General features: G+C 47.1%; 1 protein-coding gene across 5 annotated transcripts; it reads left to right on the top strand.

Annotated features, from left to right (window-relative positions):
• The first annotated feature begins 146 nt into the window (after window positions 1-146).
• SLC25A25 (solute carrier family 25 member 25) lies at window positions 147-27427 on the top strand. 5 transcript variants are annotated; one of them, XM_041474864.1, is made up of 11 exons: window positions 147-481; window positions 2006-2136; window positions 20240-20366; window positions 20455-20542; window positions 21319-21430; window positions 22157-22315; window positions 23068-23220; window positions 23325-23432; window positions 23661-23828; window positions 24316-24466; window positions 24893-27427. In XM_041474864.1, exons 1-11 carry the CDS (start codon window positions 265-267, stop codon window positions 25075-25077), a joined length of 1599 nt encoding a protein of 532 aa, XP_041330798.1. In that variant the 5' UTR covers window positions 147-264; the 3' UTR covers window positions 25078-27427. The 5 variants fall into 5 exon arrangements, with proteins under 5 accessions (XP_041330798.1, XP_041330797.1, XP_041330799.1 ...); XM_041474863.1 differs by having other exon boundaries at window positions 2003-2136; XM_041474865.1 differs by lacking the exon at window positions 2006-2136.
• Window positions 27428-27923: the final 496 nt, after the last annotated feature.

Genomic DNA, 27923 nt, shown 5'->3' with positions numbered 1-27923 from the left:
CCCGATTGGTGCAGGCGGGGGCGTTCTCTGTGACGTCACGACCCGCCACTCCGGGTGGGCGCCGCGGGGGCGTGTCCCGGGGCGTGTCGCCCGCTGTGATTGGCCGGCGCGAAGCGTCACGTGGCTACGACGGCGCGTGGCGCGAAGGCGGAAGCGGCGCCATTTGCCGGTGCCGCGGGCGTGAGGGGTGGTCGGTGCCGGCGCGGCGATGCCGGGGGCGCGGCGCTCTCTCGCCTCCCCGGTGGTGAGCGGCGTTCTCTGCCCATGCGGGTCCCCGCACGGATCTGCGGTGGAGAGCGGTGGCGGCGGCGGGAACGCGGGGTCCTGCGGGCGGTCGCTGTGCGAGGCCTCCGAGCAGGACCGGCGTCTCCGGACCTTGTTCCAGAAGCTCGACGTGAATCGCGACGGCGCGCTCTGCATCCACGATCTGGCCGTGGGGCTGGGCCGCCTCGGGCTGCACCGCTCCGAGCTGGATCTGCGGGTGAGCGGCGGCGGGCGGTGGGGTCTGGCCCGGCGGGGCTGAGCGCTCCCGCGTTCCGGGCTTGAGGGAGGCTTTGGCCGCTGCCCTCGTCCCGTATCCGCTCTGTGTTTGTCTCGGGAGCAGGACGTGCGCTCTGGAGACCTTCCAGCTGTGTCTCTGGGACAGCGGTGGCATCAGCGCATGGTAGCTCCATGGCAGCACCTGCGTCCTTTAGCGTCCTGTTCCCCAGCGAGAGCGGGGCTGGGCTGCGACACGGCCGCTCCCCGAGGGTCCCTGCCTCAGCCGCCCTGCTGGCTTCCACTAGACCCGGAGGAATCAGCTTGCTTGCTGCCTGTGGGCATGCACGGTGTTAACTGTCCGTAGTTAATAAGATTAAAACCTTGGTGTTTGGGCAGGAAAAACCTTAAAGGAAATCGTGTTTCTCCAGGACTCAGGACAGGGCAACTTGCATGCTGACTTACACTCGCGGAAGGTCCTTTGGGAGCGATTCCTGCAGTCAGGATAATTGTGCAGGTTTCGTTCCATCACTGTGTTCCTCATATGAGTCTGGCAGCGTGTTGCTACTCAAGTTTGCCCAAGATGGCTTATGCCAGACTTGTTTATTTTATGGGTTTGGAAATCTCTTAGAACGTAGGGAGGCTGCTGTGCTGTACAGTTTGCACGTATAAAACATGCAGCTCTGGCTTTCTTTTTCAGGGAGCTTTTTGTACTCACCGCTCTGTGTGATGCTGTCCACTGAGGGCTCCAAGGTTCAACATGATGCTGCTGTATTTAACTGTGACTAGTGTAATTTACATGTCTATGTGGCTTGTCCTCAGTGCTGCACAGCTTTCCCCTGCCTAGTCGCTTGTATTTTATATGCAGGGCCATAAAAAAGCTGAGTATAATGTGAAGATAGGAGATAAACACATGGGTGCAGCCAGGGATGTGCCACTGCAGAGTGCCTGAGTCCTACAGGAAGGAAGAAGAGTTTAAGAATAACTTCTGAGTCACTGAAAAGATACTTAATTCAAGTGGCAGCTCCTATTCTCTCCCTCTTCTGGGAGTGGTGCCCCACTTTGAGTGCTTTAGTTACACAGTCCTTTCCAGAGTTTCTAGTTCCTTTCTAACTTTGAATCTCCAGCATCTTAACTTCTGACATTTCTTTTTGGTTGGCATCTTCTGAGCTGCTGTAAAATACGATAATTCCTTGGCAGTGTGATCTTGTGAGTAGTTTGGTTGTGCTGTTTCTAGAAAAAACATGAGTGCCACGGGGGTTTTCTGCTGGGTGCGTTTGGGTATGTTGATCTGATTGTACCACAAGTCACCTGTGCATGCCCTGTGACACTGACCTGCTGCCACCTGTGGGGCCCAATCCTTGACCTCTGGCAAAAGTCCCCCACGACCCAGAACGTTCTGTGCTTACGCCCGCATGCCTGCCTCCGTTTGCATTCCCTTCTCTTTGCATGCAGTTCAATCCAGCCTAACGTTCTGCAGCCCAGGAGGAAGCACCTTAAAACAAACTGCGTTTTTACTTCCCAGCAGAGAGTTTCTTTGCTTGGCACGCCACGGGAGCGGCAGAGGAACCGTTCTGCGGGGACCGGAGCTCGCTGCCGGAGGGAAGCGCTGGCTGGATGCTGCTTAACAATCCTGTCTTTCTGCTGAAGCCCTTGTCTGTCAGTATTGTTCCTCAGCCCTTTCCTTCCTCTGATTCCTCTTCTACATCAACAATGTGAGGAGGGTGAAACCCTGGCAACAGGGTGCCCAGAGAAGCTGTGGCTGCTCCATCCCTGGAAGTGTTCCAGGCCAGGCTGGAAGGGGCACTGAGCAACTTGATTTAGTGGCAGGGGGTTGGAACTGGGTGCTCTCTAAAGTCCTTTCCCAACTCAAAACATTCTAGAGTTTGGAAAGTGTTGTTAGTATGAGAACATCCCCTTTAGCAGGGTAAAAACCATTGGGAGTGAGGATGCAGAGTTCAAAACTCTCAAGTTCCAGTTAAAAATGTGAGAACAGCCCTCAGCTGGCTAGCAAACTTCCGTATCGAGCAATTTTTAGGGAAATCAAATAAACTTCCTGTTTCCAAGGCAGTTCTATTAATAAGTCAGTCCTTTTTCTGCTCCATCCTTAGCTAATTATGGCACCTCAATGCCTAACTAATGTGAGGTCACGCTCAGGGAAAGTGCTTAAGTGTCAAGATAGAAAACCTTTCTGATTTATCGAGCATGGTATTTGGAGACCAATTTAGGCATAAATCACATGGATTGCTTGTGATTAGTAAATTACTTGGTGCCTGTGGTGCACTTTATTTTTCCTTCCATGCAGCAGTACATTTGATATGGGAGTTGCCTTCTAATGTTTGGGAGCAGATGGAGAAAACATTGGGCTCGTAAAGTGAGGTTATCGCCAATCTTAGCTGCGAGCTGCTAATCTCCCTGCGTCAGTAGGCTAAAAGTCCTTGTGGTAACAATAACTTCTGGGCTGAACTTGAAAAGAAAATGAGCAATATTTTGGCTCCTTCAATGCTTGAGAGTTCTTGCTGAGATAAAACCCTTTGTGGCATTCGTGGAAAATTGCTGCTTTCTCTTTTAGAGGTGGCCTTCTGTGGTGGGGGAGAGAAGGGCTTGCACTCAGATGTCCTTTGAGGTGGAATTTGCTTATGTAAATGATGCTTTCCCTTTTTTTTTAATTTTTTAAAATTTTTTAAAATTTTTTTAAATTTTTTTTTTTGTTTTGTTTTTGTTTTAACCCATGCTGTTATCTTTAAACCAATTGACAAATAACAGTGTGCCAAACCAGTGAGCCTTGTAACGAAATGCTTGTTTGCACTGGTCAGCATGAAGCAATCCACATACTTCACTCTGTTTGGGCAGTAAAATGATAACGGGGGAGAGAAGGGCTTGCACTCAGATGTCCTTTGAGGTGGAATTTGCTTATGTAAACGATGCTTTCCCTTTTTTTTTAATTTTTTAAAATTTTTTTAAATTTTTTTTTTTGTTTTAACCCATGCTGTTATCTTTAAACCAATTGACAAATAACAGTGTGCCAAACCAGTGAGCCTTGTAACGAAATGCTTGTTTGCACTGGTCAGCATGAAGCAATCCACATACTTCACTCTGTTTGGGCAGTAAAATGATAACCACGTGAAGAATTTTTTTAAAAGCCTTTCTTGTTGTACTGTGTGAAGGGATAGTTTTTTACTGCTAAATTTCATCTACCTCTGGGATGGTAAATGTCCTGTTACTGTTGCTTTCTGACTTTATATAGACCTATGGAGCTTAAAATATGCACTTAATGGAAATATGCTGAAACAGAACTGTTTCCTACTTTGTATCTGGAGATGTCCTATTGCTGAAAGAATGTGTGATGGTAATATTTGTGTGTTTGCTAATATAACTGTTTTCCTACTAATCCTGATTAACTGCAGGGCTGGAGTGCCATTCCAAAACTTCATCTCTGCTGCTGGAGTTCCAGACAGTCTGAACTGGTGGAATTAATCCCAGCTGCCTAGGGACAGACTGAAGTGGTGAACTTTGTATGCAACTGCCTCTTCTGTAGTGGTGCTCAGCATCTTCTGCTGGACTAGTTCACTTTAAGAAACAGAGAAAACAAAACCCTTGTCTCTTTTCAGTCCCAAATGTCCTCTTTGCCTCTACCCTGACAGTGATGTCCTCCTTGGTCTTGTGATAGTCTCCCCTCCTAAGTTCATATTTTCAGCTGTGATTGTTCCCTTGGTATCAGCTTCCCCATGGAAAACTGTATCAGCTCCCAGGCTGCTGAAGTCTGCTTTCATCACTTCTTCCTTAGCCCCATATCTCCACTTTGATCTTCAGGTCCTGGCTGTCCAAACTTCCTCCCAAGGTCTGTTTTTTGCTTTTCCCATGTAGTGCAGAAGCAAAGCTGTGCTGCTGCAGCTGGAGTCTGCAGTGTTCTGTTTGCGTCAGGCTTTTCTTCTGAACAACTTTGCATTTTAAGTGTGTCCCTGGACTCTTCCAGCTGCGTCCATGCCATTCTGGGATAATAAATCAGTCAGCTCTTTGGCAAGTGACTCCATGGATGGATTGAGAAACCCTTTCTACTGTAGCGGTTGCAATCGTAAAAAAATTTAATCTTGTTTCTGATCAATACTTTATCTTCTGTCATGACGTCATTTAATTCTTCCTCTCAGGCTCTGTTTCTGTAACTGTTTTGTTCTTCAGCACTTCTGAATGCTCTGTTCTATACTATGCACAATGTACTGCAATTCCCAGCAACTGTAAGGGGCAGAAGGAGCAGGGACTTTTCCCAGTGTGATGCTTTCACCTGTTTTCCATTCACAGCCATCTAGAATTGGAGGACCTGAGTTTTTATTGTGTTACAGAAGTCAGTTTATGATAAAAAGCAAAATTCTACTACTGTTCTGTAATTTGGACTGGAATATCTCTCCAGCTCTCGTTTAGATCTCACAGTACATCTCCAAACCTATATACATTTATGCATTATCACATTTTCATGGTTTATGTGTCCTGAATCCTACTGGGGCACTTGTGGTGCTTTTAACTGGGCTTTTGTAATTCGTCTTGAAGGGTTAAGCAACACAAGGTTGTATCAGACAAATACTGTTACAGTTTGATATTTCAGTTGATAGCCTTCCTTCTGCTGCCAACAACTTCTCATCCACCCATCTCTACTAATCCCCAAGGATTACCTTTTCTGAATACCCCAAACCAGTTTAATACAAGGTGAAACCATTTTCAATAACATGTTAATTAAATCCACACATCCATGAGTAATGTTTATTAAAATAATAAACAAAATAGATCATATCTGCTGGATCTGTAGGGAGTGGAGGCCTGTTCTTGCTCTTTGTAATTATGAAATGTGTGGTTTGATGGAGACCCTGTTCTCAAGCACTTGAGCAAGAGCAGAACTGTAGGTCAGTGATTTAATTGTAGATAAAACTTTCAAATCTGTGGTGAGTGGTTAGTTGGTATGAATTTGGGGTTTGTTGCCGTCTCTGATTTAGGCTGAAGACGCAAATGAACTCTAATCAATCACACGAGTTCTCGACAGCTGAAGAAAAGACTTGGAGAAGACAGGCCTTGGGTTTGCCACAAGGAAACTTCTGGGCACAGTGCTGGTTATTAATAGCCTTGGCCAGCAGCCCCTGCAGTGAGAGCTTTGGGACAGGGAATGTCAGGGAGACGGGCTGGCACCGCAGCCACCCCAGGCTGTGACCCCGCCAGGTCTTGCAGGGATAACAGGAGGAGAGGGGTGCTGTCCTGGTGAGAGTCTTCACCCACACCTGGTCTCTGGTCAGCCCTGCCTTAGTGTGATTAATGTGTGAAATGGGCAGTGTGTGTCCACTGGATGTTCCGAGGGGAGGTTGGGAGACAGGTTTGAGATGCAAATATGCACAGGAGAAACTTGTTCCTGCATGTTTTCCTTGTGTATAAACAAACAGTTGCAGACTGGACAAGTGTTGCTTTATGTACGTAGAGGACCAGGTATATAACTCTTGAGGGATGTTTGTTCTTCCAGGATTGTTTTTTTGTCCTATCTTGCAGAAAACTGGAGAAGCCTGATGCTTCTCTGGTTTATTTAGCAGAGACCTTTGTCCTATTTGCACAGTGCTAATGACCAAGGGCTGCTGGCTGACCTTTGAGAGATGTAGGTGCAACTTTGACTAGAGCATATAAATTTTAAATGTCAGCATTGTGTAAGTAGAAGGGCATCCTGACTATCACTGATGTGGCCTCACAGCATTGCTTCCTGCAGGATGGGCTCTGTTCTGAACTTGGCAGGGAAGTGAATGCCTGTAGGAACCCCTCAGCCTGAGTGGAATGAAACAACAAAACTCATCCAAAGCAGCTGATTGCACCTGTGCAGAATATGCTGCAGTGCTTTGGTCTTCCAGTGTGTTCTGTGGGACATTTTTTAGTGACCAGCACTCAGTGCCTTGGTGAGTAGTGGACAAACCTCCTTGTCCTCATCTGCATGGATTATTAGAATAGTTAATGTTGGAAAAGACCTCCAGGAGTCCAACCTTTGACTCAACACCACTGTATGAACTAAACTGTAGCACTAACTTGTTTTGAGAACACCTCCAGGGATGGTGACCTCCCTGGACAGCCTATGCAGTGCCTTACAGTCCTTTCAGTGAAAAAATGCTTCCTGATGTCCAACCTCAACCTCCCCTGGTGTTGCTTGAGGCCATTTCCTCTTGTCCAGTTGCTGGTTGCTTTGGAGAAGAGGTCAACTTCTGGGTAAAACCTCCTTTCAGGGAGGTGTCAGATTACTGAGATAACAGCAGGTAAAAAACTCCAGACTTCAGCATACTTACTGTTTATTTTTAATGTAGCTGAATATTGAGCAGAACCCTTAAATGGTTGGTGAGCATTAATAAAAGACATCAAAGCTATAATAAAGACTTGGTCTTTTGTTTGAGAGCCCTACAAAATGGTGATGCTGCAGCCCTGGGCTCTTGGTTGCACACAGTATAACATGATACAGTGTTGGGAGGAGGAGAAGGGGGTGGGAACTTTTTCCTACAGCCTACTTGTAGCAAATGGGAAATGAGTCTTTGTTCTTGTTCATGTCCTATTGCTATATTTGTCCCTGTGAATGTGGGACATGAGCACAGTTTAATGATGGCCCAGTCTTTGTCTTGGGTGAAGAAGCATAGATGTGATAACTCATGGGAAGGCAGCTGAGATGTCTTGAGTTTTTCCAAATCCTAAGTCATGAGCTACAGGGAAGCTTCTGGCAGCTAAAATGGTTTGCAGTGGAGAATTCCACTCTAAGAGAAATATTTGAAATTTTTAGATGGTGAGTTGCCTGGAAAGGCAGAGCTGCTTGGTATGTGAACCTACGTGGTTTAGCCTGGGGAGAGCTGCGTGGGGGCAGGCCTGGGCCTGGGCTGCTGCAGGGCCATCCTTTCTCACTACCTGTTTTCCTGCTTAACTGTCTGCTGCAGCAAGAAGTTGATTTTCTAATTGCTGAGTATTAAGGATGTCTCTGTTAATCCCTGCTCTTCACATAATATGATATGACCTTGGTGGAACTCTCAGTCCTGGGCAGTGGCTCTGTGCTCCCTGTCCCTGGCCAGCTCTCTCTGTATTTTTGTATTTGGCACTGGCTGTGGATGCCTGAAGAGATCAGCCTGGGTAGCTAATTCCTTGTGTCAGGGTTTCTGTAACAAGGAGACCTGGGTTGCTTTGTAGTGTTCCCTGAGCTATGCTGTGTCACCTTAATATATGAATGTACTTGAATGTCACCAGTCAGTTTAATTATTTAAGCAGCAGTGGCCAAGACATTGAGATTTTGTGTCTTGGTGTGAGAAGCACAGTGCAGGGTTAACTTCAACTTTCCTAAAAGTGCGAAGTAGTGACATACTTAACGTTTTCCTCTTTCAGAAATTAAATTTGAAAAGATAAGAGGTAATTGGCAGAGTCGTGGTGGCCCATCCCAGCTGGGGGCTGGGTGCTATTTCTGGGTGGCACACACATGTAGGCAGCAGGGCTCCTTGGGGTGCTTCCAGGAGCTCCCAAAGGAGATGAGTCACTGCTCATTCCTGCAGGGTCACCTAAGGAACCAGAGATGCCAGCAGCTCTTCCTGTGCTGGAGGAGGAGAGGGGCCACTGCCCCCAGCACAGCTCCCTTCCCTCTGCCCCCCTTTTTTTTGCCCTCCCTCTCACATATTTTTTACATGTTAGCAAGTTGTTGGTGATGAGGCTCACAAGTTCACAGGAAAATGCTGTGCATTTACTCAAAAAGTCTTCTAGAAACCATCTTAAAGCAAAAGTTAATTTCTGCCAGGTATATCAGCCTGGAAAAGGCAAGTGTCTGCCTGAAAACTGGAGTTTTAGACTCGGCAGCTAGGATGATGTGGCTGAAAAGGGTACAGGATACCTTAGTTTATGGCTTACACAGAACCTCCCTCTGCCAGCTTGCAGTACGGAAAAAAATACTTTAATTGAGCAAAACATGGCAGTCTCTTGCTTTTTTTTCTCTCTTTGTCTCCATTTGGATAGATTACAGCTCTTTATTGTGGGCTTCTGCCCAGGCTATCTAATGACTACCCATTTTGGTGTGCAGGGCTCTGGGGCCAGCTGCCACAGGCGCCTTCTGTCCCCAGGGACTGGTGTGCTGGCCAAGAGCCAGCATTCAGATCAGCCCTCCTGCTTTTTCTGCCTTAAATCCCAGGTCTGGATCATGTAAACAGCTGGAATAGCTGTCTCCTAATGAAGCTGAGGTTGGGAGAGCTGTTTCACTAGGTGTTCATTCATGATTTCTAGAAAAAGTGAATTCTTGTTCCTCGTGTTCCTTTGTGTCACCTTTAGTGGTGGTCTCACAGTATTTATTACATCTTTTTTGTGTGAATGATTGGCTTCACGGTGGTGTTGACAGAGTAATACTTCCCTATAAATTCCCTGTAGGAGTGCAGTTGTCTTGCTTCTAGCTATAATCATCTTGCTGTTACTAGGTTTATTAATCTGACCTAATAAAATTACCCACTTCGTAAAATAAATGCTTTTAAAAATTTTTTTTCTTAAATATGATTAGGAATTTCTGTCTGTTCTCAAGGAGTTGTGTGAATTAGTGTGGTGGCAGAATTCCTCTGAGGTTTCCTTTAGTGAGGACAGAGGCCAAAGAAGCATTGCTAAGTTTCTGTTTTAATTACACCCCAGGCATGTAGTTTCTTGCAGAAATTATTATTTTCTTATGAAATCTCTGCATGAACAAAGGAAGATGGGGGTCCCTGATGTGCACACACCACTAAATATTAATACTAATGCAGGGGAACAATTGTAACAGTGTCAGGTAACCTCAGCTGTTAAATGGGGCCTTGTGAGTATTAAGTGACCACAGAGGACAAATCTCAAGTTCTGCTTTGGGTGCTTTGCCTTCTGTATGGTGACTTGTAGCTGTGTGAGTGGCAGGGCAGCCTGCCTGTTGCTGCAGGCACCTCAGATGCCCTTTCCACACTTTTTTGGACCCCATCCATGAGTAGCCTCAACAGGTTACCTCAGCAGAAAGCTCTGCAGTTTTTTGGCAGGTTAATGAGGTTGTCAGAAGAGCATGGGAGCAAGGTAAGTGCAGGGCTTAAGTGGATGTGTGAGATGACTTGTAGTGGCAGTAAGCTTCAGATTAGTTCACAGCTGCTTGTGAAACCACAGCCTTAGGCTAATAGAAGCTGATTTTTGAAGAACCATGCCCAGTTCAGAAAATCTGCTTTGTTCCTTTGGCTTGAGAGCATTAAAAACTTCCAAATGTCATCTTAAAGGATCTGATTCACTATGTGTTAGAAAGTAGTTTAACTTTTGTGCTTGTAGCTGGGATGACTGACAGCAGCTCAGGGTAATGGAGGCATGACAAGAATTCCTCAGTCTTCTGTTCCTGTGCCTGAGCTGCTGACTGCATCCCAGCTAGAACCAGACTGTGCCATTCCTCAGAGAGGGACTGGGCTTTCCCACACCCTCACCCCAGTGTTACTGCCCCATAATTTAATTTTTTTTTTATGTGTGGTAACTTGTTGGTATGTGTCAAATTTTAAGATAAAAAACTTTGTTGCATACTGTACATAGACCTTGTGATGAAAAAACATTTTTTTCTTCTTAAGTAATTCTGGCATATTTGCAGAAGAATTTTTTTAATGTGGTGTCTTCTATGTACTTGTCTCTCACTTTTTCCATTACTTAGGTTCATTATAGGAATTCAATGACAGCAAGTTCCCAGAAGTGATGTTCATCTCAAAATTTATGTGCAACTTGGCTGCTTGAGGCTCTCAGACCTTTTAGATTTTGGATGGTATTTTCACATCTAATATCTGTATACCGGAAGTGTCCTGCAGTCTGTCACTCCCAGAAGTTAAAAGCTGAAGGCTGAGGTCCTTCGCTTGCTGTGGCTCATGCTGTGTTGGGTAGGGAGCCCCAAGTGATGGAAGCTGTGGGTTTGTACTCATTTTTTCTGCCTGTTAAAACCCCCAAAGTTATAGAAGAGTCACAATACTTTGGAAGTGAGGCATGCAGTGCCCTCTGTGCACACAAAGAATCTGGGAATATGAAGTGAGTTGATGAACTGTAAAATGGAAAATGCTGGGTTCCTCCAGGGTGGGTTCTGGTGGGGGGCTGATACAGCTCACTAATCAATGAACAACTGCTGCTGTGGCAGCAGAGGAAAGCGTGGCATTTCTTGTAGAAATCCAAGCAATATCATGTCTCCCTGTGCTTACATATATTAATATCCTACCTTTGACTAGGTGGTTCAAGGCTCCTCCAGCAGAGCTCGGCCAGCCGACCAAGCAGGGATGGTTTGAGCCCAGCTCTCACACTGATGAATGGCTGCAGACGCTGTGCTGGGAGCCAAAGGCGGCAGCACAATGCAGCACCAAAGAGCTATTGTAGGCACGGATGAGACCATAATAGACTGGGGAGAGAGAGTGCACTCAGAGGTTAATGCGGCCATGGCTGGCCAAAGCCGGCTTCTCTCTGCACAACCATCTGCTGCCCTAACAAAGAGCTGCAGCCGGGGCTGCCGAGCTACACGCATCCCTCGGACGCTGCCCATTGCTCCGGTGCAGCGCCTTCCGCGCTCCGGCTCCCCGGGGCCCGGCGGGCGCGTTCCCCCGCGGGCTGCCCGGGCCCGGCGGGCGCGTTCCTCTGCGGGCGGCCTCCCGCGCCCGGGGCGCGCTCCCGGCCGGCTGCGCGCGCTGCCGTGCTCCGGAGCAGCGCAGTGCTGGGAGCGAGGATTGGCTGGGCACTGCTGCAGTGGGGACGCAGCCTGGGTGCTCAGCATCGCTGCTCAGCCTCGCTGCTCGCCTGGGATGAGCCGGGACGCGCCGCTCAGTTGGCAGCTCTGAGAGGCTCTTTTCGGAGAGGTTCATCTTTAGCTTTCCTCCTAAGCGCGGCGTCTCGGCTTCTCTGTGCAAGCAGTCTCCAAAGCGCAGCGTCTCGGCTTCTCCGTGCCAGGGGGCTTGTGCTTTGTCTGTTGCCATCAGATTTCTGAGGCTCTGGTACAATGAGCTGCTTGTCAGGCCAGGCACGACTGCAGTAGCAGCAATTTCAAAAGGCAGGAAGCGTCCGCAGGAGCGGGCTGTAAAGAATCTGAGCCGGTGGAGTCGCTGGGTTGAACCTCCCGCTGGCTGCCGTGCCGATTCCCGTCTTGGGGGTGCTTGGTAGTGCAGTCACATCATCCTTGGCAGCGGGCAGCTCCTGAGCGCTCAGGGTTTCCCTGCCTGGGATGCTCGCTGGAGCAGCAATGCTGCAGACCCTGTGGCATTTTCTGTCTAGCTTCCTTCCCAGGGCCATATGCCAAGGTCCTGCAGATGAAAAAGAGGATGAGGCCAGAAACATCACCCCACTTCCAGGCCCCGGGGAGAAAGGGCCAAAGGTGTTGGGGAAGACACAGGACAGAGGGACTGATCCCACTGAAAGGAGACCAACTATCCTACTGGTGGTTGGACCCGCAGAGCATTTTCCAAAGGTAATGGGATATCCAGGGGCCTGAGGAGGGGTTGGTGCACATGACAGTGGAGTGTGTGGTCTGCTGGGAGAAGGGGTGTTGCAGGTGGAGTGTGTGAGCAGCTCTGTGTGTGAATTTGGGGAGGGGGGAGAGGAACAGGAAAAGGGAGAAGGGTCTAACGTGTGTGCTTGCTAGAAAGGAAGGGGGCGGGGGGCAGGGGAGTGACTGAAGAGAGGAGGTGATCTAACCTTCCAAACATGATGTTCAAAGTGTGAGAGAAAAATGCTGTTTAGGGGCAAGGCGGAATATGGGGGCCTCCAGGGTTCCTGGGCAACTTGTAAAAAGCATGACTGAGAGGACAGGGAATGATAATGCAGGTTAGTGGTGAGTCCCACCCCTGCACCGCAGACCGGCAAGAATCAAATGCATCCTAAAATGTTCTGGGGTCAGTCTCTCGTAATTTGGCAAGCCTTTGGTAAAACTTGCATATTTTGAGCAAATGAGTAACTGGCTGTATTATTTGAATGGCAGAGCCCGGAAGAGAGTAAAGACTGTCCCTGGGGAGCGGGTGGCATAAGGGAGAGACCAAAATCTGCGTGAGGATGGGAAGTTCCCAGGGGATGGGAGAGTGGGCAGGTGGTGGGGGCGCACAGTTGGCAGAGAATAAATGGTGAGGCTTTGTCTGGGGGGAGGTGAACAAAAGCTGCTTAGTTTAGTGCTGGAGCTCACAGCACAGTGCTGGCCGACTGCAGTTCTGGCTTATTTAATGGAGGGAAGTGCTGTCTGTCTCCCCTGAGGATGGTGCAGTCAGCTCTGACTACATGTGGTTTAAAACCAAGGGTGTGAGCCAGGATTAGGGGGGAAGGAGTTGGGCATAAGGCCTGCGAAGGGTGGGAGGTGAGGATGATACTAAAGGGCTGAAACAAGAATAGGGGTGTGTGGCTTTCAGGATCCAGTTTTATTTCACAGGGAATTGGGCACGGTTGTTGCTGTGAGCTTTCTCTTTAAAATGAGGGATGAATAGGTTCAAATTGTGGAGAGGATTAATATCTGTTCTGCTGCTGTTTTGAATGGAAACAAGCAGGGCGGCATTTCACATTCCGGGGAGCAGAAGCCACTCCCTGCTTGAATCAGGCTGAAAAATCTGCAGGGACTTTTGCCTTCATCTCTATCCTTAGCAGTTAGCACTGTGCATCCCCTTCCAAAAAAGGAGCATGCGCGTTTTCAGGAGGACTTTGGTGCACAGAGGTTGAAGAAGGACAGAGGCTCAGAACTGAAGGAAGTGGTGACGAAAACCTTGGATTATAGGGCTGAAAATCTCTGGTGTCTTCCAGACAACAATGGTCTCTCTGTCAGGGAGAGTCCATCTGTTCACACCTGGAAATAAAGCTTTCTCTGAAAGCTGATACCAGTCTCCTCTTTCCTGTGTGACCCTGGGAAGTTCTGCTGCATAGGAACCGTAGGATTGGCTGATGGAGAAATACCTAGAGGATAAGGATGTGGTAAAATGGAGTTACTGCGTCCTAGGAAGTAACTGCCCATCTGCTAGGAGGCTGTGACTGTGTAATTTTAGCTTGCCCTGATTGTAAAGTAAAATGCAGTGTAAAGCTCTTCTGTTGAGGATTATGCAGATATGTTTCACCTTGCAATTCGGGCTGGCTTATGCTTCATCCAGCCCATGGCTCAGCTGATGGACAGTTAAGATGCAATGACTTGCTTGTGCTTGATCAGATATCAGTGTTCCAATTTCCTGTCTGAAGGAGAAATGTTGGGAAAAGTCTTGTACAGCCTTAGGGATAGATAATAAACCACTGTGAGCAAACAGTGTTATTTGGTGTTAATAGAAAATGGGGGCTTTTGTTCTCTGCCCCTGGCTGGCTGTAACCTTGGGAGCAGTCTCTTGATTGGTGGGCCACTTCATTTGGTAAAAACACCTGTTACTACTTCTCTTCTAAAACCACACAAAATATCACACCTGGTACTAGGGTTTCAGTAAGGAATTGATGTGTATCCGTAAACTTGATTGGAGGGGCTTCCTGGCCTTGGTTCTTCAGTCTTTACTTGTCATTGCTATGTGTTCCTCTTCAGATGTTTGCCTGTTCAAAGCTGTTCCAACACGAGGCTGTTATTGCAAATATGGGGAGAAAATACTGATTGCAAATGTGTTATGTTGGCCCCGGATCTGTGTACACAGGAAACAGGCATGATCTGCCCCTGATGTCACCATCTGGACTTGTAACTTTGGATCCGTGTGTTGTCGGTGGAACAGGTCACCTTCCCTGGTTACCTTTATGTCAAATATCACACAGTGCTCTCTACTGTGCCTGGGCTCTTATCCCTCCCCTGGCAAAGCCTTGGCTGGTTGCAGCTCTTTACTCTGCTGGGGTCTCTTAAATCATTAACTCCCCTCCTTCATACACTGTACACTCTCTGTGCTTTGTGAGGACTTTCTGTACTATCCAATTAATTATAAGCTAGTTTCCAGAAATTAAAAAAGACCAAGTCAGCAGAACCCAGTGAAACCTTCTAGCAATAGGGTTGGAGCCCAGAAAGCTGTTTTGCCTCTGAAGGAGGATGTTACGTGACTGTGACGCTCACTGGTACTTGATATTTTTAGAGCTTTTTTTTTAGCAAAGCAAATTTAAAATGAAACAGCATACTTTCCTGCTCCTTGTATGGCTGCATCTTTCCATCCCTTGGGAGGTACATTCTGGAGGTGATGTAGTAAACCAGTGATGAAGCAGATGCCTAGAAGTGTACAAATGACTTGGAAAGGTTAGCAGGGATGGCAGGGTATGGAAACTGGTGTAGAAACTCATGCAGCATGTGAAAGAACCAAATCCTATAAATAAAATGAAAATGAGTTTGCTGAAGCGGGAAAGAGCTGGTTTTGCCTTCCTTCATGGCTCACTTTTCTTGTCATCAAGGAAACTGCAGAGGGTATTAGCCAGGATGGCTCCACATGGTCCAGAAATGTGTCATTTCAGTGTCAGAACTGGTGGACAGAAATATCAGTGAGGAGTGACTTCATTTGAGCTCTGTGCCCTGTCCTTGGGTTGGTCAGGAATAGACAGTGCTAATGAGGGATGTACTGTCCATAGCTGGTGCCTGAAGCCTGGACTGTGTGTGCTGCTGCCCGCAGGGGCTGGGGCAGTGGGCTGACTCTGTGTGTGCTGAGACCTGGCCAGTGACCCCACACCAGTGTCCCAGGAGCACTGATCCCTGCAGCTTTGGAGAGCTGCCTGGCTCTTGAGTATTTCCAGCTTTACCAGGATTTTTAAAGCTGAAATACAAAAACTTCTTAATACTCGTTTAAGTTCCCTTTGTCATTAAAACCTGAATTGCTGGTATAAACTTCATTTGTAATCTGTCTCTCCTTCTTAGCTCACTGTTCTGTAATTAATACCCTGCTTAAAATCAGCTTTAACTTCATTAGCTTTCTCTTTTCCTCTGACGTAGGTAGAAGGGCTTTTTTTCCTAAAATGTGCCGATTTTGCCTTTTGTCTCTAGCTGCCAAGTCCAAACAGAGTTTCTTAGGAAAATCTGCATCATGTTGGCATAGCAACTGAGCTGCCAAGCAGCTATAATAGTGATGCTTGGCAACTCGTGGGAAGGACTACGGAGGATCTTAAGGCTTTGTGAAGCAAATCTGAGTTAGATTTGTTCACTTACTACCTGTTGCCAGGGGTTTCTGCTCTGCTCCCCTTGCTGGGGCCGTTTGGTGTTGGACAGTGGGGTGTAGGTATCATTGGGGTGCTGCTTGCAGTGAGACTGGACTTGGTGGGAAGGCTGGGGTGTGCTGTGGGCATGCATGCAGTGAGCTGCTGCAGCTGATCTTTAAGAGGATCTGGAGTCCCTGAGAAGATCCTGTTTTCATGCAGAGAGACGTCAGCAGGGAGTAGGTTAAGCCTAGTTAGGTAACCTGGCCACGGTGCCATGGTAGTGAGGTGCCCCAGGAAGGGCAGAGGACACCATTGTAGGTCACGAATCCCAAGGGTACTGAGTTGCTGTGGGTCGTGATCCATTAAGCTTTAAAAAAAAAATCCTTGAAATTAAGCCACAGATTAAATATTCCCAGTTTCTGTGAATGACATGCAGCTCCATGAACAGCTCATGGCAGACCTTGGCTTTGCTGTAGGGAACAAAATATCACAGTAAAGACATACAGGCACCCTGTGCATGAGGGCCTGAGGAGGGGAGTGCTGGGTGGACTTTGCTCTGTCAGGCAGGCTGTTCAAACACAACAAACACTAGCAAATGGTGCTGTGTCCGCAGCAGTGGGGAAGGCTGTTATCCTGGCTGGCTTGAACCAGTTCAGCAAACACATTTTGTTACTTCTGGTGCAGATAGGATTTCAGTGTTTGGGTTATTGGCTATGGCTTTTGCATCTTCCCTGTGTGATAGCTTCTCTTTGATTAATACCAAGACTTTATTTAAAATTCATGTTAGCAGTCAGTGATTCTGTCCTAACAGCATTGTTACTTCCTGCACATTGGTGTAATACCAAGACTTTATTTAAAATTCATGTTAGCAGTCAGTGATTCTGTCCTAACAGCATTGTTACTTGGTAGCACATTGGTACTCTCTCTGGAGAGCTAGGTGTTACCCTGTACCTCAAACTCCACCAAATGCTCAGAAAGCTGTAATTATACCTGCATTAAATGGTGCTTGTGCCACACTCCCTCCAGCCTGGCTTGCTCCTAATGAGAGCTCAGGAACTTGCTTACAAAGCAGTTAAACTGTCAAGGGTATAAACTGGAAAATACTGTTCTGCCCAGCACACTTCTTGTATCACACAATTGACTGCAATGTTTAATTGGAGTCAGAAGAGAATGAAAAATATTAAGCTGGTGTAACTGCTGTGTGGATGCTTAGCTAGGAGGCTTAGAAGCAGCTGGGGCTGTTTTGAAGCCTGCCCTTGATTTGGGTGATTTTCTGTGTATTTGGCTCAATGACAAACCTCCACAGGCTTTATTGCTGCTGTGTTGGTAACTGGAGTGCTACAGAGGGGAGAGATCTTTGTGTGCAGGGGTTGTCTGCTCTTAGCTGGCTAAAGTGGTTTTGGGAGAGCTTGCAACCAAAGCCAGTCAACTCTGGCATAACAAAATAACCTTGTAAAAGTGGAAAACTTTCTGCTTAAGGTGGCTACCCTCAACTTGTATTAAAGCAGTAAGTGGCTGGCATCCTGTTCTTAATGCACTTTAAGACAATAATTTTTGGGAAGGTAGTGATAGTCCTCCTGTGTTGCACAGTGGGAGAGGTTGTGATCAAGACTGTTGCCCACTGCTCCCGGTATAAATCCCCACAGAGGTGAGAACAGGATCAGAAAAGGACTGATCAGATGTTAAAGGACTGTAACGCACCCCGTCGTGGGTTAAGAGACACGCGGTAGGAGTTAAGTTTCCGCGGGTGTGATGTAAGGTGCCGGGCTTTGCTGGAGCCGGCTGTTGAGCAATGGGAGCAGCTCACGTGTCCGCTCCGTCGGCGGGGTGGGAGCGGCAGCCCCGGCTTCCCTTTTAAGTAGAAGGGCAGGGCTTGCGCAGCCAATCCCGCCGGAGCCAGGCTCGCTCATAGGCGTGTGTCATGAGACTTGCTGGCATTTCCTTTCCACTAGCTACTGAAATTAGCTCAGGGGAATCACTCAGTTTTACTTCCCTTCCTTGCCGGTCGGGGTGAGCAGGGCAGCTGAGTGTTGGGCTCAGAAAGATGCTCTGCCTCTGTCTGTACGTGCCGGTGTTCGGGGAGAGGCAGACGGAGTTTGAGTACTTTGAGTCGAAGGGGCTGCCGGCCGAACTCAAATCCATCTTCCGACTCAGCCTCCTCATTCCTTCCCAGGAATTCTCCACCTACCGCCAGTGGAAGCAGGTACGGCCTTGAGAGAGGAATGGAAGGGAGGGAGGGAGCGGTGGAGGTGGTGTCTAATACATTTAGTGGCTTGCTTGGGAGGGGGAGAAGGTCCTCATGGCTCTGTTGTAATAACTGAGTGAAGCATGGAAATGCTTCTCGTGCCCCTTGGTAGGGATTGCTGAACCGGCATGGAGTGAACTCTTTTCTTTTTGATTCTTTTGTTTTGAATTGGGTGAGGTCTCGGTGCCTATAAGACTGTTTAAACCAGTTCATGTGAGTTAAATAGAAAAAATGGGTTTTGCAAACTATGGAGTGTTCTGTGGGTCTGCTCAGATACAGCATTTCACATCCTCTTCCTCCTTCTTACATCCTTCCACATGCCTCCTCCTGACAGCAGGGCTGTAAGGTAGAGTCAGCTGAAGCTGGTGGAGGTGAGCAGGTTTGTGCAGTGAGGAGGAGAGCAGCTCAGTGTGAGTGACTCAGCCAGGGGTGGGTGGGCTGAGCTGGGGAAGGTTATGCAAGAACCTTTTGCTTTGCTGTGGAAGGAACATGCACTAAATCCATGGAGTTCTCCATCCTGATGTGTCACAGCTCTTGCTTTCATCTTGCTGCTACTTTTTTTTTTTTTTTCATGATCAGGCTGTCAAGAGCCCAGAGAGCTGATTATTGATCAGCCAAGCAGGGGAGGCTTTTTACACCTCTGCAAAGACATGGACAGCAGGCTGGAAGGTGTGTGGGTTCCCACAGTGTGCTGCAGGGGCTGTGACTGGAGGTGTCACAGCCTTCAGGACTGTCACAGGAACTTCTGCAGCCAAAATAACTGTTAATGGCCAGATTTCGTGTTTGCTGTTGAAAGTGAAGAGGTGCAGGCAGATACTTGTTCACACCTCCAGAGAAGATGCTGGGAGCTTGGCTTTCTCACCCCTCACACGTGTGCTGTGGGTTACTGTCGGGCAGGCAGCGTTTTAATGCTGTGATTGTGGGGGAGGAAGGTGAACAGGGCAAAGCTTTTATTGCCTGCGGTCTCTGATCGCTCGGGCTGCAGTTGCAGAGTCACATCTCTCTTACAGTGCCTCCAAATTATTAATGCCTGTCAACTGGTAGGGGGTTGCCAGTGAGAGGGAAGCCCTGATTCAGCTGTTCAAGCCCATGTGCTGACAGGAGAGGGGTGTTGGTCTATATTTAGCCCACATGTTGAATGTGAGGTCGTATCTGAACTTCACAACGGTCATATGATAAATGGCAGGTTAGGAATACTGGGCATACCTTGGAGGTCAGGGCAGCTGGGACAGCACTTTCTTATTTAAGGTTCATAAAGTGATTAGGAGTAATCCTCATAGCATTGGGGCTAAAGAGACAGGACTTGCTGGGTGAGAGAGAGCGTTTCAATAGCAAGTTATTTTGTACTGAAGTAATTTAAAATAACATTGAAACAAAGACTTATGGCTTTTGAAGGGGACTGGTGGTCATAGACTGAGGACTTATCACAGTGAGTTTAGACTTGCCTAGTACTTTGAAGGCTAAATGTTGAACAAGATACTGGTGAACAGAGGGTTAACCCATTTCATCTCAGCTCAGAGCTTCTTTAACAACCCATCTGCTGTTAACATAAATGTTACAAGAATTAAAACTTTGGGTGATGCACTAGATTGAATCACACCTCAGTGAGTGTTGCTCACTGATGTTGAAAAAGACTTAAAGGCTGTCAAAGACAAGTGACTGAATCAGAAGGGGGTAGGAACTCCCTGAGCCACATTCTTGCAGTCTGGAGATCACCTCACCTGTCAACATGCAGCCATGTGGCCTTAGAGAGGACAGTCCATGGGCTATTGCCTCAGTGAGTTAATTAGTCATTTGCCTTGTCCTAGATGTCTGGCACAGTTTGATCTTGATTTTAGCTTTGTCCTACTAAGAACCTATTCTTGCTCTATATGCATCTCATGGAAACTTGTGTAATTAAAGCACGTAGCTTCAGGGTGTTCACAAAGGTTTTTATCTTTGGCTGTGTTCACTAGAGCTGGACAGGATTTTGCTGGCTGGAGTTAGTTACTGCCAGAGGGAGCTTACTTTTCTAAGGATTGTAGTAGGCATGAAATTCCTTCTCCTGTTCAGTTTTCTTTATAAGCTCAAGTTTTCTGATTCACTTTTTGTGTAGATCTCTTGACTCATACTTAGTTCTAGAACCTCCACAAGGACTTTGCAAGGTGTTAATCAAGGTACAGTCCTGAGATTAGACACATGACACTAGCATAATATCCCTGATAAAAACATGAGGCATTTCATCTGTGTAATGGACTTTGGGAAACATTTGGAATCAGGTGACTTTTCTACGTTACTGCGTTGCTCAACTCTTAGAATAATTACAATTCTGTCAACTACTTTTTGGAGAAAAAGTCACAGTTGTGTGGGAAATGTTTTAAAGGTGGTAGAAGGGGAGATAGATCTGTCTGAGTGAACAAAGGAACTGACAGTTCTTGGTTATTTTTTGAACAGAAAATTGTGAAGGCTGGAGACAAAGACCTGGACGGACAGCTGGATTTTGAGGAATTTGTTCACTATCTGCAAGACCATGAAAAGAAGCTGAGACTGGTTTTCAAGAGTTTGGATAAAAAGAATGATGGTAAACACCTTTCTCATGCTCAGGGGTGGACTGGTGTGTGTGTTAGCCTGTAATATGTGTCCTTGAGCTCAGTGGCTTATCTTGACAGGCCGCATCGATGCCCAGGAGATTGTCCAGTCTCTCCGGGATCTGGGAGTCAAGATCTCTGAACAGCAGGCTGAGAAAATACTGAAGAGGTGAAGATTCCACTGGTTTTTCTGTTTTATGTTGAGGGAACTAGAAAGAAATATAGGGACATGGAACCCATCTCTTTTTCTCCTGTATGCACTTTCCAGAGACTTTGGTTCCTCCCTGTTTTCCTATTATGTTCTAATTTGATTTGTCCCTGTGAATTGGCATACAATTATAAAATCATAATGCTTTATTGAGACTTAATGTCAGAGTCTCTCCATGACCTGTTGAGGGGAAGTGCTTGCACCTAAGCTGATTTGCATCCCTGTCTGACTGTCCTGCTGCCCTGAGCTTGCTGCTGTGGAGAGGGTCTGTGCAGTTGCTCTTTGGAAATGCTGAGTGCTTTATGCATGTGGCACTAACATGTTAACAACCACTTATTTGTGCTGTTTTTTCCTCTTTTTTCCTCTGCTACCTTCCCTCTGTCTGTTTGCCTGTGTGTCAGAATAAGGACGGGACACTTCTGGGGTCCTGTCACCTAGTAAGTATTATTTTCCCTTCAGTGTCAGTTATGTCCCTGAATTTGGTAGGAGGGGTTGCAAATACTGTTGTGGGCTGGTTAGAAGGGAGAGAGAGGGGAGGAAAGAGAGAGCCCACTTCTACCTCAGCATTGTTTGGTGAACAGAAGTTTTCCTAGCTTTGTCTTGTGTCTCTTTAGAAGTCTTTTAGTAGTTGCTTTGCAAAGCTCTTTTTGGTGTAGGCCTGGATAATCAAAGGGAAGGGGAGGAGGAATTTGTCACCCAGTGGGAGTCTGTACTCACCTGATGATCAATCTTTTTAGCATGGATAAAAATGGGACAATGACAATTGATTGGAATGAGTGGAGAGACTATCACCTGCTGCACCCTGTGGAGAACATTCCTGAAATCATCCTGTACTGGAAGCACTCCACGGTAAGAAATAGCTCCTGTACAACAGGTCTCAGTCTTTGCCCAGCTTCTTGGTCCGAGTCCTGGCCCCCAGGAGCTGCTATCAGCAGTCCTTATCTTTCTCTTCATGGTTCACAGCTTCCCTGTAGCCCTTGAAGCTCAATTGCTTCCTGTCCTCTGCTGTAATCTTGCCACATATCACTGTCACAGCTGCTGGCACAGGTGATGACGACTGCAGTACTGCAGGGAGCTGAGGGTGTTCTCTTGGTGTGCACCTCCAGGAGCTCCTGCCAGTGGCCAGCCCCAGCTAGTTCAGGACCTGTTAAAACTAGAACCTGATTCCAGAGGCAGCCATCCTTCCTGGAGTTATCTGTATGTGAATAGTACGTAATGAGATTTAACGGGCTGCGAGCTTGGAAGGTTCTGGAGAGGTCCAGCTTTTCTGCCATGCAGCTGCCTGCAGTGGGTCAGTTTGTTCCCAAATACCTGTAGTATTTTGATATAGACAAATGTTCAGCAGTTGCCAGGATCTTGAAGAGAAATCTTGAAACCAGAACTCAGTTTCCCCCGTGACATGTTGTAGCAGTGGCAGCTCCTGTGGCCAGGCACAGCAGTTAGTGGCTGTAGATAAGCTGCTGGCTTGGAATAAGCACATCCTGTACTTCAGCACCTGGTGCTAGTAAAGAGCAGTAAAACTTTAGCAAGATCACTGGCTGATGAAGCATTTCTCAACACCTTCTCCTTTTGCAGATCTTCGATGTAGGAGAGAATTTGACTGTCCCTGATGAGTTCACAGTGGAAGAGAGGCAGACAGGGATGTGGTGGAGACATCTGGTTGCAGGTGGAGGTGCAGGTGCTGTGTCCAGAACCTGCACAGCTCCTTTGGACCGTTTGAAAGTGCTCATGCAGGTATGATGGAGAAGTTCCAGTTTGTTCAAATACCTGAACAGATTTCCTTAATAGCTGTGGTTACCTGGGAGGTGATAATGTTCATCAACATAGCACAGCACTCTGGCCAATGTTAATCTTGTCATTCTCTTATTGCTGTTTTAGCAATTTGAATTATTTGAGCCATCAAAGTCATATTAAAAAGTTATTATTCATTGACTAGAAAAAGTACAGAGAATCAGTTTGGAGGTAGACGTGTAAAAATTGTCAGTAATGTAAGTAGACAGTTTTATGGAAAATTTGGGTTTTGGTGAAACAGGTTAAAATCCTGTTTTCCTTTGAGAGACCTTGAGGCCATGAGAATTGAAGTGAATGTGGTGATCAGTTGGCAAAGCTTGCATTCAGTATTATCATTAGGAAGGAGTTGGAAAATTTTGATTTTAGCCTGCTTTGTCACTGCTCTAGAACCAGCTGAGAAGTTGATGGGTAGTTGGTCCTGTGCTAGGTATGGGACAAAGCCAAGACAGTTGCCTGTTTAACCTTTGCTCCCATTCCAGAGGGAGATATTGATTAGATTGATTAGTTAACGCTAGCCTTGGCAAAAAAAGAAAAGAAGCTTGCTTTCCCATTGTAGAAGTTATCTGGAAGGGATTAAAACCTTGGCAACTCTGTGGGTAAATAAAAAAAGCGCCCTTTTGTCCCTGGATTACAGAAAAACGTTGCACTGTCGTAATGGGGACTGGAACTAATCCAGGCTTGTCCCTGTCCCCCAGGTTCACGCCTCGCGCAGTAACAACATGTGCATCATCGGCGGCTTCACTCAGATGATCCGGGAGGGAGGCCCCAGGTCACTGTGGAGAGGGAATGGCATCAACGTGCTCAAGATTGCACCCGAGTCAGCCATCAAGTTCATGGCCTATGAGCAGGTGAGGGCACACAGAGCTGTGAGTGCAGAAGGACAAGCTGGAAAGAAGATGATGGCTGAGATAAGTCAGGGAGCCTCAATGTGTGTCTGTTCTGGCTTCTGCAGATCAAGCGGTTCATTGGTACTGACCAGGAAATGCTGAGGATCCACGAGAGGCTCTTGGCTGGTTCTCTGGCTGGGGCCATTGCACAGAGCAGCATCTACCCCATGGAGGTGAGGCAGGAGGCTGAGTCCAGCCCAGGAGGGCACGGGTGGGAGGATGTGGGTAGAACGCCAGCACTGTGATATTTAATTAATGAGTTCTCAGAGGTGGTACCAAGCAGTACTGCTTGCAGGACACTTGCTGTGGTCCTGACAGTCTTGCTCCTAAGAATGACTTAGTCTGTTGTTCTCCTGCTGATTCTCCTGTAGGCCTTCATGCTATTTATTCTTGTCTTCTAGGTTCTGAAAACACGGATGGCTCTGAGGAAGACGGGACAATATTCGGGCATGTTGGACTGTGCCAAAAACATCCTTGCAAAGGAAGGAATGGCTGCCTTCTACAAAGGCTACATCCCCAACATGCTGGGAATCATTCCATATGCTGGTATTGACCTGGCAGTCTATGAGGTATGAAGCATTTACTTAATTGTTAGGTTAAGCCTAACAATTATTATGTTATGTTTTATGTTATTGTTAGCCTGTTGTAGGGCTGTGCTGCTTGTGTGGCCTTATCACTGTCAGACCTATCAGTCATGACAGGAGCTTAAGTAATTTATGAAAGCTTTCTTGAACAGCCTTATGGGGCACAAATGTACTTTTTTTACCCCAAAATGGCTTAAAAAATAATCCAGTATGATGATTCTAGTTCATAAACCATAGTCAGCATTATTCATGGTCCCTTGTTTCTTTTCTTCATGAGAAAATTGCAGCAGAAAATTAAAGGGAGGATTTTCCCCAGGCACTATGGCAACAGCAGCTCAGAAAGATTTGAGAAGCCCTGTGCTTTTGGCTGAACTTGCCTGGAACTTTCTGGGCCTTTACTCTAGATCTTTCATGAAATGTGATACTCCTTTGCTTGCCTTTTCCCTGCTGACCTTGGGTTTGTTCCTTCCAGACACTAAAAAATACCTGGTTGCAACGCTACGCTGTCAACAGCGCCGACCCTGGGGTCTTTGTTCTGCTGGCCTGTGGCACCATCTCCAGCACCTGTGGACAGCTTGCCAGTTACCCACTGGCCCTTGTGAGGACACGCATGCAGGCCCAAGGTGAGAACTTCTGCAACAGTGGGAACTCCTGCCTTTGTTTTTGAGCAAGGCTAGAAGTTCTTTAGTGTAAGCATTGCAACAACAGCCTCAGCTGGCCCCCACAGCTGAGCCACGGGCTGTTTGTGATGCTGCAAGGGGACAGTGGACTTTGTGCTGCCCTTGTAGCCTCTGTGGTCAAGGACCTCCAGGACAGAGGTTCTGTTTTGCTCAGATCAGCAGTTCTGGGCTGAGGGCATCTGCAGAGCAGTTTGAGGAAATTCTTGCAGCGTGGAGCACAGAGTGGGTAGCTGAGCAGTTAATGCTGTCCCCCACAAAGCACCTTTGCTCTGGAAGCATATGAAAGCACGTGGATCAGTACTGCTCTTGGAAACAAAAGTGTTTTCACCACATAGGCTGCATTATTTATTGTGGTTTTCCCTGTTGCAGCTTCAGTGGAGGGTGCTCCTGAAGTGACCATGAGGGGACTGTTCAAACACATTCTGAAGACAGAGGGAGCATTTGGGCTTTACCGGGGTCTGGCACCCAACTTCATGAAGGTGATCCCAGCTGTGAGCATCAGCTACGTGGTGTATGAAAACTTGAAGATGACTCTGGGCGTGGACTCACGGTGACCAGGAGATGCTGAGGACTTGGAACTCTGAAATCTTGGGATGCAATCCCAAGACATATAAGCCATCTCTCATTCTGTGAATGTGTCGACACTAAGCTGACTAAGCAAAGCTGTGAAATCTCAGATTGTGAGTCAGTAAGGAAGGGGGAGGGGAGGATCTGGTGTCCTTTGCCATCTTGCTACTCAGAGCTCCACGTAAACCATCACAGGGTCCTTTGTGTTGGGCCTTTTGGGAGACCAGGAGCTGAACTCCTGGGAGATGTTAAGGTGGGAGTTGCTGAGGTCAGTTCCCAGCAGTATGACAGAGTAGCAAGGATTTGGGTTACAGGTCTGCTCTCAGCATGTTGCCTGTACAGAGCTGTTTGCCTACAGATGAGCACCTTCTGACTTGCTGAAAGAGCTTCTTTTTCCATTCAGAGAGCTGCTTTTTCCATTCAGTTGTTTAATTTCCTGCCCATTGTTTAAATTTGTACAAACCTTGTGTAGGAGCTGCTGCCACCACACCAGGCTTGTTATGTTTACAAATATTCCTTTGGGTGGGAGACATTCATGTTCTGCTTCCAAGAAATGACATGAAATGTAATTTTGATCTATACTGGTTTGGAGGGCTGGTGGGCAGTGGTTTATCCAGCCAGGCTGAAGGTTACTTAAGCCAGCCTGATGAAGAATTAGGATTATTTATTTTTTGTAGGTTTAAGTGTGTCTCATAAACCCACTAACAAGATGCACTTACTAACAGAAGCAGCAGACTAGAGCCTGCATGCCTGTATCCTTTGCATGCCGGGATTGGCTTGTCTTATTCTCTGCAGGGGCTTGGAAAGGGGAAGGCAGGAGAGCCCTGGGCTGCCTGGCACAGTGATGCATGGCTTTAGTGAACAAAGACACAACAACTCACAGCTCCTGTGCAGCTGTGCTCCCAGCACGACACGAGAGCCCCTGCATGGACCTCTCAATTCCATCCTGCCTGGTGCCAAGGAGAGCTCGTGAACCTTTTCCAAACCCCGTGCCTATGCTGCTATCTTATCTCTTTAGACCTCTTGGTAGATCCATGTTCAGGTTTCCATTGGTGCCGTGGAGGCCCCAAGTCAGGAATGTCTGTGGGAAGGGGTGTTGGGGAGAGGGGCTGTCACTGGGAAAGGTGAGATTTCAGTCCTGAAGACATGCTTGCTTGCCTTTCAAAGGGTGCTTTTCATAAGGCTAAGGGAAAGAGATGGCTTTAAAATTTCTCTGATAGCATTATGGGCTGCTTTAGTTAATAGGATCCAGCTTCTGAGGCCTGGGAGATCCTCACCCAACTTTTCATTTTGGGTAAAATGGACCAGCGTTGCATTCCACTGTTTTACTGCTTAAAGCATATTTATTTTGTATTTATTTGAACAGAGTTATTTCAGACTATTTTTATAGGTTTGTTTAAATATTGTTACTGTGCTTGTATTTCTCCTGTTTTAAAAAGTTCTCTATTAGTTCTTTTACATCACACAGCTGAGTCGTGGGGAGGGGTGCTAAAGTCACTCAGGTCCTTCCCTCTGGGGCTTGAACTGCCTTCCCCACGTCTGGGTTTGTTGCTGGAGGACCTCAGCCCAGAGAAATTCTGTAGCAAGAAGCCATGGGAGAGAAGGGAGCAGATGAGGAAGCAGAACCTTGGGGAGAGGGTGCACTGTGAGGCTTGCCTTAGCTTGGAATTGCCTCTGTGCACGGCAGAAAGGCTTTGGGGGATGGCTGAAGTTGGGAAGTGGAAGGTCTGTGGATGTTGGATGTCACAACAGTTAATTAAGTATGCTTGGGGGAGTTTTTAGGTAAGGGGGGAAGAGAGAAATCTCAGGGACTAAAGACAATACACATTTCCAGAGAGATGGAAGGAAACTTGCACTTGGACACGAGCTGCTAGTTGTGCTTCAAGGCTGGATCAGCAGACCCTGCTGCTGAGCCAGTGCTCATCACATGCAAGAGGACACTCTGGAGATGTGTGTGAGAAATTGGAAAAGGATTTGCTAGCACTCAAACAGCTGCTTTTTTTCTGACAGATTTTGGTGGTTCATGGAGAGTCTCCCAGGTGAGACTCTGCCTTCACTTTCAGTGCTGTCACTAGTAGCCACGTGGAAATCTAACCAACAATGGATTAGTGATAAGATTTTTTTTTTCCACCCCCCTCTTCCTGAGACCTGTCATAAATTCTGCAGTGGCTCCTTCCTACCAGTGTGGCCTAATGAGAATATGAATATCAGAATGCAAAAATCAATGCAAAATGACAACCATCTTTGTAGCTGTAACCACAAATTGTTATAATGCAAATCTAACTCGGATTCTTCATGTAGGGAACAGTCTGCTAATAAAGGTCTGATAAAGAGATACCATGTCTCCATGTCTTTCTCTGTGGTTTATTGGTGCTCTTTGGGGCCAGACTCTTCCTGGGCTAATTCTCACCAAGGACACTGACAGTGGGAAGGATTCTCACTGTGAGGACCTGGGAGAACAGAATTCTTAAAAACAAAGCCAGCAAGATCAAGGCTGACCATAGTGGTGATGAGTCAGGGATGTTCAGACTCTGTTTACCTGTCTCTGAGTATTGCTGGACTTTGCTCACCTCTGCAGTATCCACAACACTCTGTTCAGAGAAGTGAATTTCCCAGAAAAAACAAAGCTCTGCAGTCCAGTTATCCCCTTGAAAGAACCTGGCTTACACCATTTTCAAAATAAAGGCTTTTTGTACAAATTTTTTCATTAATAACAATCCAGCCAGGAGCTACCCTTGAAGGTCATTCAGGAGCCACAGCTGGTAGTGCAAGTGGCCTCTGATTTGGTTAACAAAACTTGCTGTGGGGGCCAGACTGGCTTTGTTTGTTCCTT

The sequence above is a fragment of the Pyrgilauda ruficollis genome, unplaced genomic scaffold (genome assembly GCF_017590135.1).
Source record: "Pyrgilauda ruficollis isolate IOZ18807 unplaced genomic scaffold, ASM1759013v1 scaffold34, whole genome shotgun sequence".
Taxonomy (NCBI): domain Eukaryota; kingdom Metazoa; phylum Chordata; class Aves; order Passeriformes; family Passeridae; genus Pyrgilauda; species Pyrgilauda ruficollis.
This window is presented reverse-complemented; position numbering and strand designations above follow the sequence as displayed.

What these genes read in the sequence shown, in the direction of transcription:
- SLC25A25 (XM_041474863.1), top strand. Translation starts at nt 265, where the DNA reads ATGCGGGTCCCCGCACGGATCTGCGGTGGAGAGCGGTGGCGGCGGCGG. An exon ending in TTGACCTGGCAGTCTATGAG is followed by an intron (nt 23,829 to 24,315) that starts GTATGAAGCATT and finishes TGTTCCTTCCAG; the next exon opens with ACACTAAAAAATACCTGGTT. An exon ending in GACACGCATGCAGGCCCAAG is followed by an intron (nt 24,467 to 24,892) that starts GTGAGAACTTCT and finishes TCCCTGTTGCAG; the next exon opens with CTTCAGTGGAGGGTGCTCCT.